Source organism: Ambystoma mexicanum, chromosome 14, assembly GCF_040938575.1.
Source record: "Ambystoma mexicanum isolate Mex_15411 chromosome 14, UKY_AmexF1_1, whole genome shotgun sequence".
Taxonomy (NCBI): domain Eukaryota; kingdom Metazoa; phylum Chordata; class Amphibia; order Caudata; family Ambystomatidae; genus Ambystoma; species Ambystoma mexicanum.
The window spans coordinates 667,398,997-667,419,488 of NC_090940.1; the positions used below are offsets into that span (position 1 = coordinate 667,398,997).

Consider the following 20,492-nt stretch of genomic DNA (forward strand, 5'->3'; position numbering starts at 1 on the left):
AGAAGGAAGCCAGTGTCGGGTGCCTTTTGAGACCTCATGCGACGTGACCCAACCCTTCTCACCAGGGGTCCTTGCCTTGTCTCCCCCCACACAGATCGCAAGCTGGAAAGAGAAGCTGGATGGAGACCTGCCCCCACCCCTGGATGACGCGGAAGCCTGGCTCCAGTCCCTGGAGCGTTTGCTGGCGGAAGAGCTGCTTGACTCCGAGGGCCATCACAAAGCCATGGCCGGAGGCCAAGAAACGTCCTCGCTTCTCAAGGTTTGTTGATCCTGCAAGCCTTTCCTGTGCACAGGCATTGGGTGAAACCACTACAGTGCAAACAAAGCGGGTACATATAAGGTCAGGTTTACAGTGGGTGTCCCTCACCATGGAAACCAGCGCGTGGGCCCTGACAGCCAGGCGCTCCGCGCACACTCCTGAGCGCCACCACAGAACCACCTCCATCTTTTGTTTGGCTTCTGCTGTGTGTAGAGCAGACCGACACAGGTGGCAAATTCCTGGCCAGTGCCTCCTGATATATAGCAGGGTTGCGCGTGCCGTTGGCTCTTGGCCTAGACTTATGGTAAATATTGCCCTAGGCTAAGAGGCGGCGTCCCTGATACACCTAACCTTTCCGATGGCGAGCCTGCGCGGCCCCCCTAGGTCACAGCCATCATTTCTGGGAGTGAAGGGCTGGAGTGAGAAGAGGGGAACACTCGCTTTGGGGTGCCCTGCTGCAGGCTGGCATCCACACATCAGCATGGTGTGGCAGCAGGGCATTCGATAGCTCTTGGGCAAGGACCGAGTTTGCCACCACAGGAGCCAGCTCCCCCCTCTTCTGGGAGTGTGAAGAGGTGTGCTGTCCCAGTGCTCCAGCCTCAAGCAGGAAGCTTTAGTATTCCTCATGAAACTCGTCTCTACTCCTAAGGGAAGCCTGGCCGCCGTGAATCCATTCAATGGTTCTTAGCATTAACAGCATGTGACGTGGGACTGTTTACCGCCAGGTCATGGGTCAGTTGGGTGGTCTTTATAACAGAGTCTATCTGAAGAAAAGACACTGCATTGACCTTGGCCATCACATGCCAAGAAGAGTGAGACAGTCCTTGCAAAGCGAAGCTGAGTCCACTAGTCAGACGTGCACATATAACTGTGCCCCTCTCATTCAAGGCATGGTGCGGGGGCGTGTGATGTGCTCTTCCAGGGAAAGGCTCTCATTAGTTTGCATTGATTTCTGGGCCCGCCCCAAAATGCCAGCTGTTCTCGTGTACATCTTGGAATCCTAGGGGGCTCGTGGTACGAAGCACTGCCTTTCAGAAAGTGTCTGCTCTGTGTGTTCCTCTTCAGGCAAAGGACGAAGATAGGCAGCAAATACCCACAGGAGCAACCTCAGGGGAGTGTGGGTTCCCTGCGGCGCGGCATGGGAGACGCAGGGGTGCGCTTTCTCCACTAATGCACCCAGGAGCTGCATGTGTAAAAGAGAATAGTAGTGCTGCGTTGCTTCATAGCATGTGGAAGGTAACAGGTCATAGGTGCGTAGGCCCCAAGCGGTACAGATTTACTTCCGCCCTCCCACAGCGCGCACAACTCCATCAGCATAGGACATGCTCAAGACTGAGGCAGCGCGCGCGCGGGTGCTAGAGCCCTGCGCGTGCCCTTTATCTGCCCAAGAATGTGAGTGCATGGCGGCAAACCTGAAAGTGCCTTCACAGGAGCTAAACCCGCTGGCGTTGGCAATGCTTGTTGAATGCTGTCTAAAAAAAAATTACAAAAAATTGGGATTTAGCAAAGTCCCCAAAGTTCATCTAGTTGTATTTTTTGTTTAAATCCAACCAGCGCCTTTCTCTAAAAATGCTCTGAGGGCACCTTGACACTAGATAGGAAATGGGGCGGCTTCCTATTGGTCAGGGGAGACATTGACACTGGATGGGGAAGGTGGGAACTTCCTATTGGTCAGGGGAGACATTGACACCGGATGGGGAAGGTGGGAACTTCCTATTGGTCAGGGGAGACATTGACACTGGATGGGGAAGGTGGGAACCTCCTATTGGTTACGGGACACATTGACACGGGATGGGGAAGGTGGGAACTTCCTATTGGTCAGGGGAGACATTGACACTGGATGGGGAAGGTGGGAACCTCCTATTGGTCAGGGGAGACATTGACACTGGATGGGGAAGGTGGAAACTTCCTATTGGTCAGGGGAGACATTGACACTGGATGGGGAAGGTGGGAACCTCCTATTGGTCAGGGGAGACATTGACACCGGATGGGGAAGGTGGGAACTTCCTATTGGTCACGGGACACATTGACACTGGATGGGGAAGGTGGGAACTTCCTATTGGTCAGGGGAGACATTGACACCGGATGGGGAATGTGGGAACCTCCTATTGGTCAGGGGAGACATTGACACTGGATGGGGAATGTGGGAACCTCCTATTGGTCAGGGGAGACATTGACACCGGATGGGGAAGGTGGGAACTTCCTGTTGGTCAGGGGAGACATTGACACCGGATGGGGAATGTGGGAACCTCCTGTTGGTCACTGGACACATTGACACTGGATGGGGAAGGTGGGAACCTCCTATTGGTCAGATGACACATTGACACCGGATGGGGAAGGTGGGAACTTCCTATTGGTCAGGGGAGACATTGACACTGGATGGGGAAGGTGGGAACCTCCTATTGGTTACGGGACACATTGACACTGGATGGGGAAGGTGGGAACTTCCTATTGGTCAGGGGAGACAGTGACACTGGATGGGGAAGGTGGGAACTTCCTATTGGTCAGGGGAGACATTGACACTGGATGGGGAAGGTGGGAACCTCCTATTGGTCAGATGACACATTGACACTGGATGGGGAATGTGGGAACCTCCTGTTGGTCAGGTGAGACATTGACACTGGATGGGGAAGGTGGGAACTTCCTATTGGTCAGGGGAGACATTGACACCGGATGGGGAATGTGGGAACTTCCTATTGGTCAGGGGAGACATTGACACCGGATGGGGAAGGTGGGAACTTCCTGTTGGTCAGGTGACACATTGACACTGGATGGGGAAGGTGGGAACTTCCTGTTGGTCAGATGACACATTGACACCGGATGGGGAAGGTGGGAACCTCCTGTTGGTCACTGGACACATTGACACTGGATGGGGAAGGTGGGAACCTCCTATTGGTCAGATGACACATTGACACCGGATGGGGTAGGTGGGAACTTCCTATTGGTCAGGGGAGACATTGACACTGGATGGGGAAGGTGGGAACCTCCTATTGGTTACGGGACACATTGACACTGGATGGGGAAGGTGGGAACTTCCTATTGGTCAGGGGAGACAGTGACACTGGATGGGGAAGGTGGGAACTTCCTATTGGTCAGGGGAGACATTGACACTGGATGGGGAAGGTGGGAACCTCCTATTGGTCAGATGACACATTGACACTGGATGGGGAAGGTGGGAACTTCCTATTGGTCAGGGGAGACATTGACACTGGATGGGGAAGGTGGGAACCTCCTATTGGTTACGGGACACATTGACACTGGATGGGGAAGGTGGGAACTTCCTATTGGTCAGGGGAGACAGTGACACTGGATGGGGAAGGTGGGAACTTCCTATTGGTCAGGGGAGACATTGACACTGGATGGGGAAGGTGGGAACTTCCTGTTGGTCAGATGACACATTGACACCGGATGGGGAAGGTGGGAACCTCCTGTTGGTCACTGGACACATTGACACTGGATGGGGAAGGTGGGAACCTACTATTGGTCAGATGACACATTGACACCGGATGGGGAAGGTGGGAACTTCCTATTGGTCAGGGGAGACATTGACACTGGATGGGGAAGGTGGGAACCTCCTATTGGTTACGGGACACATTGACACTGGATGGGGAAGGTGGGAACTTCCTATTGGTCAGGGGAGACATTGACACTGGATGGGGAAGGTGGGAACCTCCTATTGGTCAGATGACACATTGACACTGGATGGGGAAGGTGGGAACTTCCTATTGGTCAGGGGAGACATTGACACTGGATGGGGAAGGTGGGAACCTCCTATTGGTTACGGGACACATTGACACTGGATGGGGAAGGTGGGAACTTCCTATTGGTCAGGGGAGACAGTGACACTGGATGGGGAAGGTGGGAATTTCCTATTGGTCAGGGGAGACATGGACACTGGATGGGGAAGGTGGGAACCTCCTATTGGTCAGATGACACATTGACACTGGATGGGGAAGGTGGGAACTTCCTATTGGTTACGGGACACATTGACACCGGATGGGGAAGGTGGGAACTTCCTATTGGTCAGGGGAGACAGTGACACTGGATGGGGAAGGTGGGAACTTCCTATTGGTCAGGGGAGACATTGACACTGGATGGGGAAGGTGGGAACCTCCTATTGGTCAGATGACACATTGACACCGGATGGGGAAGGTGGGAACCTCCTGTTGGTCACTGGACACATTGACACTGGATGGGGAAGGTGGGAACCTCCTATTGGTCAGATGACACATTGACACCGGATGGGGAAGGTGGGAACTTCCTATTGGTCAGGGGAGACATTGACACTGGATGGGGAAGGTGGGAACCTCCTATTGGTTACGGGACACATTGACACTGGATGGGGAAGGTGGGAACTTCCTATTGGTCAGGGGAGACAGTGACACTGGATGGGGAAGGTGGGAACTTCCTATTGGTCAGGGGAGACATTGACACTGGATGGGGAAGGTGGGAACCTCCTATTGGTCAGATGACACATTGACACTGGATGGGGAAGGTGGGAACTTCCTATTGGTCAGGGGAGACATTGACACTGGATGGGGAAGGTGGGAACCTCCTATTGGTTACGGGACACATTGACACTGGATGGGGAAGGTGGGAACTTCCTATTGGTCAGGGGAGACAGTGACACTGGATGGGGAAGGTGGGAACTTCCTATTGGTCAGGGGAGACATTGACACTGGATGGGGAAGGTGGGAACCTCCTATTGGTCAGATGACACATTGACACTGGATGGGGAATCTGGGAACCTCCTATTGGTTACGGGACACATTGACACCGGATGGGGAAGGTGGGAACTTCCTGTTGGTCACGGGACACATTGACACCGGATGGGGAAGGTGGGAACTTCCTATTGGTCAGGGGACACATTGACACCGGATGGGGAAGGTGGGAACTTCCTATTGGTCAGGGGAGACATTGACACTGGATGGGGAAGGTGGGAACCTCCTATTGGTTACGGGACACATTGACACCGGATGGGGAAGGTGGGAACTTCCTATTAGTCAGGGGAGACATTGACACTGGATGGGGAAGGTGGGAACTTCCTATTGGTCAGGGGAGACATTGACACTGGATGGGGAATGTGGGAACTTCCTATTGGTCAGGGGAGACATTGACACTGGATGGGGAAGGTGGGAACCTCCTGTTGGTCACTGGACACATTGACACTGGATGGGGAAGGTGGGAACCTCCTATTGGTTACGGGACACATTGACACCGGATGGGGAAGGTGGGAACTTCCTATTGGTCAGGGGAGACATTGACACTGGATGGGGAAGGTGGGAACCTCCTATTGGTTACAGGACACATTGACACTGGATGGGGAAGGTGGGAACTTCCTGTTGGTCACGGGACACATTGACACTGGATGGGGAATGTGATCGCTTCCTGTTGGTCACGGGACACATTGACACTGGATGGGGAATGTGATCGCTTCCTGTTGGTCACGGGACACATTGACAACGGATGGGGAAGGTGGGAACCTCCTGTTGGTCACTGGACACATTGACACTGGATGGGGAAGGTGGGAACCTCCTATTGGTTACGGGACACATTGACACCGGATGGGGAAGGTGGGAACTTCCTATTGGTCAGGGGAGACATTGACACTGGATGGGGAATGTGGGAACCTCCTGTTGGTCACTGGACACATTGACACTGGATGGGGAAGGTGGGAACCTCCTATTGGTTACGGGACACATTGACACCGGATGGGGAAGGTGGGAACTTCCTATTGGTCAGGGGAGACATTGACACTGGATGGGGAAGGTGGGAACCTCCTATTGGTTACGGGACACATTGACACTGGATGGGGAAGGTGGGAACTTCCTATTGGTCAGGGGACACATTGACACTGGATGGGGAAGGTGGGAACTTCCTGTTGGTCACGGGACACATTGACACTGGATGGGGAATGTGATTGCTTCCTGTTGGTCACGGGACACATTGACACTGGATGGGGAATGTGGGAACCTCCTGTTGGTCACTGGACACATTGACACTGGATGGGGAAGGTGGGAACTTCCTCTTGGTCACGGGACACATTGACACTGGATGGGGAATGTGGGAACCTCCTGTTGGTCACTGGACACATTGACACTGGATGGGGAAGGTGGGAACTTCCTGTTGGTCAGGGGACACATTGACACTGGATAGGGAAGGTGGGAACTTCCTGTTGGTCACGGGACACATTGACACTGGATAGGGAAGGTGGGAGCTTCCTATTGGTCACGGGACACATTGACACTGGATAGGGAAGGTGGGAACTTCCTATTGGTAACGGGACACATTGACACTGGATAGGGAAGGTGGGAACTTCCTATTGGTCAGGGGACACATTGACACTGGATGGGGAAGGTGGGAACTTTCTATTGGTCAGGGGAGACATTGACACCGGATGGGGAAGGTGGGAACCTCCTATTGGTTACGGGACACATTGACACCGAATGGGGAAGGTGGGAACCTCCTATTGGTCACTGGACAAATTGACACCGGATAGGGAAGGTGGGAACCTCCTATTGGTCACGATACACATTGACATTGGATGGGGAATGTGGGAACTTCCTGTTGGTCACGGGACACATTGACACTGGATGGGGAAGGTGGGAGCTTCCTATTGGTCAGGGGAGACATTGACACCGGATGGGGAAGGTGGGAACCTCCTATTGGTTACGGGACACATTGACACCGGATGGGGAAGGTGGGAACCTCCTATTGGTCACTGGACAAATTGACACCGGATAGGGAAGGTGGGAACCTCCTATTGGTCACGATACACATTGACATTGGATGGGGAAGGTGGGAACTTCCTATTGGTCAGGGGAGACATTGACACTGGATGGGGAATGTGGGAACTTCCTATTGGTCAGGGGAGACATTGACACTGGATGGGGAAGGTGGGAACCTCCTGTTGGTCACTGGACACATTGACACTGGATGGGGAAGGTGGGAACCTCCTATTGGTTACGGGACACATTGACACCGGATGGGGAAGGTGGGAACTTCCTATTGGTCAGGGGAGACATTGACACTGGATGGGGAAGGTGGGAACCTCCTATTGGTTACAGGACACATTGACACTGGATGGGGAAGGTGGGAACTTCCTGTTGGTCACGGGACACATTGACACTGGATGGGGAATGTGATCGCTTCCTGTTGGTCACGGGACACATTGACACTGGATGGGGAATGTGATCGCTTCCTGTTGGTCACGGGACACATTGACAACGGATGGGGAAGGTGGGAACCTCCTGTTGGTCACTGGACACATTGACACTGGATGGGGAAGGTGGGAACCTCCTATTGGTTACCGGACACATTGACACCGGATGGGGAAGGTGGGAACTTCCTATTGGTCAGGGGAGACATTGACACTGGATGGGGAATGTGGGAACCTCCTGTTGGTCACTGGACACATTGACACTGGATGGGGAAGGTGGGAACCTCCTATTGGTTACGGGACACATTGACACCGGATGGGGAAGGTGGGAACTTCCTATTGGTCAGGGGAGACATTGACACTGGATGGGGAAGGTGGGAACCTCCTATTGGTTACGGGACACATTGACACTGGATGGGGAAGGTGGGAACTTCCTATTGGTCAGGGGACACATTGACACTGGATGGGGAAGGTGGGAACTTCCTGTTGGTCACGGGACACATTGACACTGGATGGGGAATGTGATTGCTTCCTGTTGGTCACGGGACACATTGACACTGGATGGGGAATGTGATCGCTTCCTGTTGGTCACGGGACACATTGACACCGGATGGGGAAGGTGGGAACCTCCTGTTGGTCACTGGACACATTGACACTGGATGGGGAAGGTGGGAACTTCCTGTTGGTCACGGGACACATTGACACTGGATGGGGAATGTGGGAACCTCCTGTTGGTCACTGGACACCATGACACTGGATGGGGAAGGTGGGAACTTCCTGTTGGTCACGGGACACATTGACACTGGATGGGGAATGTGGGAACCTCCTGTTGGTCACTGGACACATTGACACTGGATGGGGAAGGTGGGAACTTCCTGTTGGTCAGGGGACACATTGACACTGGATAGGGAAGGTGGGAACTTCCTGTTGGTCACGGGACACATTGACACTGGATAGGGAAGGTGGGAACTTCCTATTGGTCACGGGACACATTGACACTGGATAGGGAAGGTGGGAACTTCCTATTGGTCACGGGACACATTGACACTGGATAGGGAAGGTGGGAACTTCCTATTGGTCAGGGGACACATTGACACTGGATGGGGAAGGTGGGAACTTCCTATTGGTCAGGGGAGACATTGACACCGGATGGGGAAGGTGGGAACCTCCTATTGGTTACGGGACACATTGACACCGGATGGGGAAGGTGGGAACCTCCTATTGGTCACTGGACAAATTGACACCGGATAGGGAAGGTGGGAACCTCCTATTGGTCACGATACACATTGACATTGGATGGGGAATGTGGGAACTTCCTGTTGGTCACGGGACACATTGACACTGGATGGGGAAGGTGGGAGCTTCCTATTGGTCAGGGGAGACATTGACACCGGATGGGGAAGGTGGGAACCTCCTATTGGTTACGGGACACATTGACACCGGATGGGGAAGGTGGGAACCTCCTATTGGTCACTGGACAAATTGACACCGGATAGGGAAGGTGGGAACCTCCTATTGGTCACGATACACATTGACATTGGATGGGGAATGTGGGAACTTCCTGTTGGTCACGGGACACATTGACACTGGATGGGGAAGGTGGGAGCTTCCTGTTGGTCACGGGACACATTGACACTGGATGGGGAATGTGGTCGCTTCCTGTTGGTCACGGGACACATTGGCACTGGATGGGGAAGGTGGGAACTTCCTGTTGGTCACGGGACACATTGACACTGGATGGGGAAGGTGGGAACCTCCTGTTGGTCACGGGACACATTGACACGGGATGGGGAAGGTGGGAACTTCCTGTTGGTCACAGGACACATTGACACGGGATGGGGAAGGTGGGAACCTCCTGTTGGTCACGGGACACATTGACACGGGATGGGGAAGGTGGGAACCTCCTGTTGGTCAGGGGACACATTGACACCGGATGGGGAAGGTGGTCGCTTCCTGATGGGGAAGGTGGGAACTTCCTGTTGGTCAGGGGACACATTGACACCGGATGGGGAAGGTGGGAACTTCCGGTTGGTCACGGGACACATTGACACCGGATGGGGAAGGTGGGAACTTCCTGTTGGTCACGGGACACATTGACACCGGATGGGGAAGGTGGGAACTTCCTGTTGGTCAGGGGACACATTGACACCGGATGGGGAATGTGGTCGCTTCCTATTGGTCACGGGACACATTGACACTGGGTGGGGAAGGTGGGAACTTCCTATTGGTCACGGGACACATTGACACTGGATGGGGAAGGTGGGAACTTCCTATTGGTCAGATGACACATTGACACTAGATGGGGAAGGTGGGAACTTCCTATTGGTTACGGGACACATTGACACTGGATGGGGAAGGTGGGAACCTCCTATTGGTCAGGGGACACATTGACACTGGATGGGGAAGGTGGGAACCTCCTATTGGTTACGGGACACATTGACACTGGATGGGGAAGGTGGGAACCTCCTATTGGTTACGGGACACATTGACACTGGATGGGGAAGGTGGGAACTTCCTATTGGTCAGGGGAGACATTGACACTGGATGGGGAAGGTGGCAACCTCCTATTGGTCAGATGACACATTGACTCTGGATGGGGAAGGTGGGAACCTCCTATTGGTTACGGGACACATTGACACTGGATGGGGAAGGTGGGAACCTCCTGTTGGTTACGGGACACATTGACACTGGATGGGGAAGGTGGGAACTTCCCGTTGGTCAGGGGACACATTGACACTGGATGGGGAAGGTGGGAACTTCCCGTTGGTCAGGGGACACATTGACACTGGATGGGGAAGGTGGGAACTTCCCGTTGGTCAGGGGACACATTGACACTGGATGGGGAAGGTGGGAACTTCCGGTTGATCACGGGACACATTGACACTGGATGGGGAAGGTGGGAACTTCCCGTTGGTCACGGGACACATTGACACTGGATGGGGAAGGTGGGAACTTCCCGTTGGTCAGGGGAGACATTGACACTGGATGGGGAAGGTGGGAACCTCCTATTGGTCAGATGACACATTGACACTGGATGGGGAAGACCTCCTATTGGTTACGGGACACATTGACACTGGATGGGGAAGGTGGGAACCTCCTGTTGGTCACTGGACAAATTGACACTGGATAGGGAGGGTGGTCGCTTCCTATTGGTCAGATGACACATTGACACTGGATGGGGAAGGTGGGAACTTCCTGTTGGTCAGGGGAGACATTGACACTGGATGGGGAAGGTGGGAACTTCCTATTGGTCAGGGGAGACATTGACACTGGATGGGGAAGGTGGGAACCTCCTATTGGTCAGATGACACATTGACACTGGATGGGGAAGGTGGGAACCTCCTATTGGTTACGGGACACATTGACACTGGATGGGGAAGGTGGGAACCTCCTATTGGTTACGGGACACATTGACACTGGATGGGGAAGGTGGGAACCTCCTATTGGTTACGGGACACATTGACACTGGATGGGGAAGGTGGGAACCTCCTGTTGGTCACTGGACAAATTGACACTGGATAGGGAGGGTGGTCGCTTCCTATTGGTCAGATGACACATTGACACTGGATGGGGAAGGTGGGAACTTCCTGTTGGTCACGGGACACATTGACACTGGATGGGGAATGTGGGAACTTCCTGTTGGTCACGGGACACATTGACACTGGATGGGGAAGGTGGGAACTTCCTGTTGGTCACGGGACACATTGACACTGGATGGGGAATGTGGGAACCTCCTGTTGGTCAGGGGACACATTGACACTGGATGTGGAAGGTGGGAACTTCCTATTGGTCACGGGACACATTGACACTGGATGTGGAAGGTGGGAACTTCCTATTGGTCACGGGACACATTGACACTGGATGGGGAAGGTGGGAACTTCCTATTGGTCACGGGACACATTGACACTGGATGTGGAAGGTGGGAACTTCCTATTGGTCACGGGACACATTGACACTGGATGGGGAAGGTGGGAACTTCCTATTGGTCACGGGACACATTGACACTGGATGGGGAAGGTTGGAACTTCCTATTGGTCACGGGACACATTGACACTGGATGGGGAAGGTGGGAACTTCCGGTTGGTCACGGGACACATAGACACTGGATGGGGAATGTGGTCGCTTCCTATTCAGTTTGCAAAGAATCTGAGATTGTTGTTTAGGCAACGCCAAGGCACTCCCTGTTCCTGTGGTTCTTGATGTATGTAGCTTGGGATGACTCTTCCCGCTCATGCTCAAGGATACCCCAATGGCCAGGCTGTGGATCGTGAGCAGTTAGACATGGCAAGAAGGGACGAGCTGATCTCCTGCTCAGAGCAACCCAACTAAACGGCCACCCTGATATGAGGCAGCTGGGGGGGGCGGGGGGGAGGTTTCATGAGCAGGAGTGAAGCCATCTCATGTCCCAAGCTAAACTGCTGCTGTCACAGAGTCTCACCTCAAGGGGGGTCTTGTTAAAGGCACATTGTACTGATCACTATCCACACCTGCAAATAACACAATTCATTCTGGAACTACTTGGGGCCTCATTACACGGTAGGTGGTAAGGGTTTACCGGTACCGTTATTTTACCGGTACCGTTATTTTACCGGTAAACCCTTACCGCCTTACTACGAGGTCCCTTTGCAGTTTGGAGAATTTAACGCCTGCTTTTTGCAGGCGTTAAAAACCAACCCGCAAAGGGACTAGGGAGCTGATCACGGTACCGCAATTTGCGGTGCCGTAATTAGCACCGTCCCCATTCCCATTATGCCCTATGGGGCAAAAATGGGAATGGGCAAGGGCAATGGGGGAAGGGGGAATTACCGCCCCACCAACCTTGGAATAGGGCGGTAATTCCCCTTTCCACCAAGGCGGTGCTGGTATTTTACCGGCATGGACCAAGGTGCTAATATCACCTTGGTCCACCGCCGTCCGTGTAATGAGGCCCACAGTGTCTTCCCAAGTTCACCAGGGTGCAAGACGCCTACTTAGTGCAGAGTTGTGTCCTTCACATGTGGGGGGCTTACCCCTGTAGTCCTAAGTGTGACTACAATGTTTGCAAAGAAGCCACGTGGCAAGGATCCATACCAACGGTAAGTACCATTTGCGCTGGTTTTGTGAACTACTCACCTGACTTGGTGCCTCGGTGATGTGAGTCATTGGCCCACGCCACGGGGGCTTCCACCGGGGTGCAGCATTGTCACCACTGCTTTCTCTTGCAGGGTCTCATGGACAGTTGCACGCAGCACCTGGACACCCTCCGCACCTTCGCGAACGCGGATAAGACCGGGGGGCCGTTGGTTCCGGCCGATAAACTGGAGGAGATGGAGAGAAGGTGGGCTGAGATTCTTTTCCCTTCACTGCTGTGTCTTTTTCCACCTTTGTCTGGTATGGAAGGTCCTCTCTGTTGCCTCCACTGGCACTGCTTTGCCGAGCAACGTGCCGCTCTTGTGTGGGTAAAAGGTTGCAAAATGGCCCTCATGTTTATCCATCATGTGGGAATTCTGGCTTCATATTGGGGAGTGTGTCTGTCCCTAGCAGGACACATTTCTGGATAAAATACCAGCATGGGTGCAGTTAAGCAGAGTAGTCTTGTGTCTCTGTTGAAGAGTAATGTTGCAGAGTTCCAGCCGGGCGTTCTGATCTAGTGATACTGGCATTGGGGGGCAGAGCTGTGCTGTCTGGTGAAGGGCCACTGTTATTGTTATTGTTATTGTTATTTTGCACTTATATAGCGCCTTATATACCATTGGTATGGTCTGAAGGCGCTGGTAGGTTGAACGCCCTTGGGAACCGAAGTTCATATCAGTAGAGAGAGTAGAGAGAGTCAAAAAGGTGCGTGTGAGCACCGGGTATGTGTACAGCTCGTGCGGTATCGGTGTAATAGCTGCTTTCTAGCGGTAGGTGTGGTGGTTGAGAGGTCAGGAGTATGTGTTCGTTCTGGCAGGATTCATCCAGATCGGATGTGGCTGCGTTAGGCCTGAGGAGAACGCCTCGCTGGGGGGTGCGTAACCAGCAGTGATTACTTAGAGTGATGTGGGGTGAGCAGCAAATGTTGATATGAGAACAGCTATACCGAATGGTGTCATAGTATCTCTGTGTTCTATTTGAGTGGTGATGTAAGGAGAGATTAAGCGTGTTGGTGAGATATGATGGGTTACATGCCCTTTCAGAGACTTCTAAATTCACAGAGAGGTTATTGGGTACACTTCTATATTCAACTTTCCACGGGAGGCTATTGGGCGTACTTCTAAATTCACAGAGAGGCTACAGGGCACACTTCTAAATTCAGGGGGGCTGTTGGGCACATTTCTAGAATCACAGAGAGGCTATTGGACATGCTAACTTTCACAATTCCATCTAAGGGTGGACATGCTAACTTTCACAATTCCATCTAAGAGTGGACATGCTAACTTTCACAGTTCTAACTAAGTGGGGACATGATAATATTCACAATTCCATCTAAGAGTGGACATGCTAACTTTCACAGTTCTAACTAAGTGTGGGCATGATAACATTCACAATTCCATCTAAGAGTGGACATGCTAACTTTCACAGTTCAACTCTAACAGTTCACTGTTCCCAAATAATGACCCAAGCAGAAACACGGATTATCAATTCACCTCCCTCGCTGTTCACGAAAAGAAACAAAAACCTCCCTCTGCAAGACTCGTGAACTCTAAGGTAATCCGTCCAAAAAGGCCTCAATGGAATGTGGTATCCAAAAACTCCAAGACCATAGAGTTGAACACACAGATATTGACCTACACAAAGTTGGGAGGGAGTTCTCCGTGAATGCACAGTGTGGAGCAGGATGGCGGGTGCCCCAGCAGCATAGACAGGAAACAGCTGTTCTTTATGTAATGACGTCCCAATGCTTCCAAATTAAGATACATGTGTATGCCACCTGACTTGTACCTTGGCAACCCCATCCATTTTTTGGTAAATTTATTAGGACATGAAGACAGAGTTTTTTGGAGAGGAACTTAGGGTTTCTGTCCAAAGTTTCTTGAATATTTTGTGGTTCCTTTTCTCCAGCACACACATGATGGCCTTGTCATTATTGGCAGCCATCTTTAGTAGCCGCCGCAATGTGACATTGTGCTGGGAGTAGCGGGTGTTCTAGACTACGATTCCTCCTGCTTGCTTTCTGAAGTAAGGTCCGATTTGATAGCGGTCATTGGGTTGCAGGTGTGACTCACAGAGGCTTTGCTTGGGGGGGCTGAGGGGGCTGTAGCCTCAGGTTTTTGGGGCGTAGCCCCAGATAGAAGCTGAGGGGCTACACAGAGGCGTAGACAGGGTAGGGCTTGAGCGGGCGAGGCCCACACACAATCTGTAAACGGCCACTCAGCAGCTCTGTGTGGGCATTTACAGATGGTAATGTCACTGCAGTGGGTCCAACTACTTTAGCTTCAGGCCCCACTTGTTAGACAATCCTGGCTACGCCTCTGGGGCTACCGCCAGAAGGCTATAGCTAGCCCTAGGTCCTGACAGTCCCGACATTAGCCTAGCCCCGGATCTTTTCCAGTCCTAGACACACCCCTGTGACATATGTGTCAAGTCTGATGATACTTGCATGGTTGTGTTCTCTGAAAGGGCTTTGTATGAGTTGGCAGATTGAATTACGTCACTTTTCTTTCACGCCTGCGTTGAGCATGCTAGGACAACTTTGAAGAAATCAGTACATACATGATCTAGAAGCAGGGTCATGTGTACTGTTTTGCACCTATGTTAGATGGATTTTTTGCAGGAATATTAAGAGTAATTTGTGTGTTTGCACTTGACAATAAACATTCTTTATAACAACCTATTCTGATGGGAAAACGTTGTGACATCCATTGACTACCTCACGTGCTTGAACCCTACATCAGATCCTCTCGTTACCGCTGGAGGTAGTGTTAGCGGCGTGGGTACATGTCATTCCAAAGCCACTAGTTATTTTATAAACATAAATATGTCATCCAAAAAGGATGGCAACCTGAACTGTGGGTCTGGGGTGTTTAACACTCTCTGAGATATGCAAGGACTTGTCTCTGTCTATCTGGAAGTTTGCTTTGCTGCCTGCAGTGCCCTTTTACCAGTGTTTATTTCCTGCCAGGCATGGGGTACGGAGAGAAGCATGGCTGGCACATGTCTGCGGTAATGCCATGCCCGGGAATGCCAGCTTATCTATGGCTTGGTGGCACAGTATTCTTAAAGAATTGGGTTATTTGCTACCAATGTTGTTTCCCCTGGAAGGTCTCCCCGGTTTTTCCAGTCACTGCTGAGCTGAAGATCGCTCTGGGGTGCAGGTGGCATGGTGCGACCAGGCATGTAGACTAGAGATTAACTAATGGGCACCCCTGAACTTGTTTGATGTGGAGTCTCCTTAATAGTTTGGCAGGGCCCATGCTTCCCTATCGCTGTTTGTATGTATTTCTTCATTGTGTAGCGGTTGCCTGCGTTTTGCTCTGGGTGTGCACCTGAAGTGTGTTGCTGGTGCTCTGGGTGTGCACCTGAAGTGTGTTGCTGGTGCTCTGGGTGTGCACCTGAAGTGTGTTGGTGGTGCTCTGGTGTGCACCTGAAGTGTGTTGCTGGTGCTCTGGGTGTGCACCTGAAGTGTGTTGGTGGTGCTCTGGTGTGCACCTGAAGTGTGTTGGTGGTGCTCTGGTGTGCACCTGAAGTGTGTTGCTGGTGCTCTGGTGTGCACCTGAAGTGTGTTGCTGGTGCTCTGGGTGTGCACCTGAAGGGTGTGTTGGAGGCACCACACATTCACACTTCGCATTCCTTGACTTCTCCAGATTTGAGCACATCATGGCAGCCCACGCCAGTGGCCTTCTGGGCTACCAGCTTTGCAGGCTCTCGGTCTTGGCTCTGCTGGATGAAGCCAAGAGGAAGTTGGCCACATGGAGCGGTCTGCACGGGACGGAGGAAGCGGTGGACGCCCTGATGGGGGATTGGATCGTAAGATTCCTGTGTTTATTTGGACACATATTACACGTCTTTTCATTCCTTGTCATTTCAATGTGGGTGTTTTTTTGTCTCCATTTTATTTTTCGTTTTTTTAATTCATCTTTTTTTTTGGAACTTTTATTTTCACATATTCCATAAATACAAGTCACAAATGCACAATTCATAAGTCAAACAAATAGTAAATGCAACATTATGTAGAATAAAAATCACTAAAAGTATTCACCCCCCCCACCAACCAAACAATAACACAGAACGCACAAAGGGAAGAAACCACAGCACACAAAACGACACACTCACACACACACATAAACCATCAAGCCACCCAAAAAAAACGCGCAGCTCATCGAAAGACACCCTCAATCCAAGATGCTTCTCAGGTCTTTCATGCCTAGAAACAAAACCTTCTCAGAACTAGACAAAACCTGCAACTCACACTCGCAGCCCTCTACCTTTGCAACAAAGCTGACAATACAGAAAAATACCCCTCCCCTCACCCCCAGGCATACAAGGCCCATATACTGAACCAGTAGTAAACATAGAATTCCATCAAACGAAACATCTGCCAATAATATCCCCCCTCCCATCCCCACCCCTGAACACCATCTAAACTATTGCATTCACACCACGGCGCATTAAAATACATACTCCTCCAGTTTCCACGGAGTAATTATTCGTAAGCTCGTGCATTCTTCATGCAAGTTACATCCTCGTGAAGCAGAGGAAACACGATGTCAGCCCTGCCTCCCCCCACCCACCAAATCCTGGCCATGGGGGGTCTTCCTTTTCTTCGGACAAATCAAGCCCTTTCCTTTCCACGTTACAAATGTCAACGCTTTGAGCTGCTGTCCAAACACCCAATCACACAGCACGTCTAGTACACATCGAGTTACCAGCATTACACAGTACAGGTACTCTTCCCTCCTTCCAACTACAAACACCACTGGGGCACAGGGGGGCTTGAGAGCCACTGTAAAGACTAAGCACACCAACAGAACAAGACCAGACAACACAACACAATGTTATACACACAACAGCCTGTGAGATCATCTTTTAAACCAACTAGTCATTTCCCTACCCGTTCATTTTTGTTGCTTTGTGTTGACCCACAATGAAAGGTGAGTGGTGGTAGAGCACACACGAGAGTTGGAATCAGGGTGCAAAGGCAGGTCCCCTGAGAATATGTTCTCCGAGACACAGGACACACCCAGGGTAATCTGTTTGATTGCATTCTCTGCTGGCAATGTTGGCAGTGTCATGGTTTCGCGGACTTCATTTCCCTTTCTAACATCTCTTCTCAGTTCAAGCCCTGGAAGTGCATTAAAACAGAAAAGCATCTCATAATGGTGAATGATAAGGAAGCAATTGTGGGGTCCCCCTGTAGTTTGGAAGTAGACGCTATCACTCTGACAAAGGAGAGTCAAGGGTTTTTTTAATGATAAATGCATTTTGATAATATTTTGGAAGCGTGTGTCACATGAGACCAGCTTTGAGTCATTCATTTTATATTTATTATAGTCACACCTATGCAGCACTGGCCCCACCCAGAGGCTCTCGGCATGCTTATAAGGTTCATTTTATAACCATGCCATTTAAACTTGACTTGGAAGAGCACGACTTCGTTGAAACAAAGACGAGTCACAACCTGACATCGATGGGTCTGTGTGGATTGCGGTTGTGATGTCCGCTTTATCCGCAGCCAGTTGGAGGAACTCAACATCACCACTTTGCCGCTCGCTGTTCCAGGGTGTTGGTTTTAGTTTGGATCATGGAGTCTGGCTCTACTGGGAAAGCCAGCATTTGGATCAGAGTAACAGTCTAAGAGAGACTGACGCTTCCCTACACCACTTTGGCCAGACGGGTTACGCGCGGCATGTGCAGTGTTGGGGGGATGCTTGGTCCCTTGTGGTCGGGGTACAGCAGAGACTCCTATGGGGCAAAGCTCGGTGATTATATAAATGATAAGCTTATGTCCAAGGCCATCCGGCTTACACAGCACATTGTAGCAGAGGTCTTTACATGGCACTGGGTAAGTAAGCCACGTGTTGGCCCCTGCCACATACTTCATGCTCTTTGCAGCCTCGCACAAAGCCCTATTACACGGAGCTCGGGATCAAGTCTCCAACTTCCTTTGTGATCGTCATCAGCTTTTTAGGGGAGACTGAAGGAAGCGCCTAGGCTATACTTAACCTTTGCAACTGGGCACATCAGGGCGAGAGAGAGATAAATCAGACCAGCCAATCACATCCCTCAGTATGCAGTCCATATACGCGAGCCCAGGACTGCTTTGGAATCTGCCAAGATCCATGGCTGTGGATTTCAGCAGAGGTTGGGCTGCTCCAGTGAAGACATAATGAGAGGGATAAGAGCAGAGGGGGGGGAGGGGGGTGGGGGGTTGCTAGGGCTGCACTAGTCTTGAGCGCCTTTTTCACCAAAGATCTAGACACCAATGTTAGAAAGTCAAACTTCACCTCAGTGTGGTCATGCATAGGTTGCAGTCCAGCGTCCAGTGTCCTGGACCGGCTCCAAGGTCAGTAAAGGTCCAAAGCAAAATAATGGCAGCTCAGTGATATGTTGTAGTTGGGTTAGTGTGAAGCTCTGCTGTTAATGTGAAGGCTTCCAATGTTATACACAATGACAGTCTGCAGAGCTGCACAGTGCCCTGTGTTTACCGTGCCAGGCATGCTTGTTTGCTTTCTCTGTAGTAAACCAGGCCACATTTAGACCCGAGCCAAGACCTGGATTTCAATGTTATTACTTTGCGAGGCAAAGCAGGGACATTCCTTGCCCAATGGAACACATTCCTGTCTTATGCAAGATACTGACTGAAGCAGGGACCCAAGAACAAGGTAAGGATAATGAGATACCGACTGACCATGAACCCAAGAACATGGCAAGGATGATGAGATACCGACTGAAGCATGGACCCAAGAACATGGCAAGGATGATGAGATACCGACTGAAGCAGGGACCCAAGAACATGGCAAGGATGATGAGATACCGACTGACCATGAACCCAAGAACATGGCAAGGATAATGAGATACCGACTGACCATGAACCCAAGAACATGGCAAGGATGATGAGATACCGACTGACCATGAACCCAAGAACATGGCAAGGATGATGAGATACCGACTAATCATGAACCCAAGAACATGGCAAGGATGATGAGATACCGACTGAAGCATGGACCCAAGAACATGGCAAGGATGATGAGATACCGACTGAAGCAGGGACCCAAGAACATGGCAAGGATGATGAGATACCGACTGACCATGAACCCAAGAACATGGCAAGGATAATGAGATACCGACTGACCATGAACCCAAGAACATGGCAAGGATGATGAGATACCGACTGACCATGAACCCAAGAACATGGCAAGGATGATGAGATACCGACTAATCATGAACCCAAGAACATGGCAAGGATGATGAGATACCGACTGACCATGAACCCAAGAACATGGCAAGGATGATGAAATACAGACTGACCATGAACCCAAGAACATGGCAAGGATGATGAGATACCGACTGAAGCATGAACCCAAGAACATGGCAAGGATGATGAGATACCGACTGACCATGAACCCAAGAACATGGTAAGGATGATGAGATACCGACTGAAGCAGGGACCCAAGAACATGGCAAGTATGATGAGATACCGACTGAAGCAGGGACCCAAGAACATGGCAAGGATGATGAGATACCGACTGACCATGAACCCAAGAACATGGCAAGGATGATGAGATACCGACTGAAGCAGGGACCCAAGAACATAGCAAGGATGATGAGATACCGACTGACCATGAACCCAAGAACATGGCAAGGATGATGAGATACCGACTGAAGCAGGGACCCAAGAACATGGCAAGGATGATGAGATACTGACTGAAGCATGGACCCAAGAGTATGGCAAGGATGATGAGATACCGACTGAAGCATGGACCCAAGAACATGGCAAGGATGATGAGATACCGACTGACCATGAACCCAAGAACATGACAAGGATGATGAGATACCGACTGAAGCAGGGACCCAAGAACATGACAAGGATGATGAGATACCGACTGAAGCAGGGACCCAAGAACATGGCAAGGATGATGAGATACCGACTGAAGCAGGGACCCAAGAACATGGCAA

At 51.3% G+C, this 20,492-nt stretch overlaps 1 protein-coding gene across 8 annotated transcripts in view; it reads left to right on the plus strand.

Moving 5' to 3' along the window:
- Window positions 1-20,492, plus strand: part of SYNE2 (spectrin repeat containing nuclear envelope protein 2) — a 1,840,150-nt gene that overhangs the window by 327,084 nt on the left and 1,492,574 nt on the right. For all 8 annotated transcript variants that reach the window (XM_069638223.1, XM_069638224.1, XM_069638227.1 and 5 more), the window contains exons 12-14: window positions 95-259; window positions 12,623-12,735; window positions 16,181-16,343. In XM_069638223.1, coding sequence (XP_069494324.1) covers window positions 95-259; window positions 12,623-12,735; window positions 16,181-16,343 — 441 coding nt within the window. The remainder of the gene's footprint in view (window positions 1-94; window positions 260-12,622; window positions 12,736-16,180; window positions 16,344-20,492) is intronic.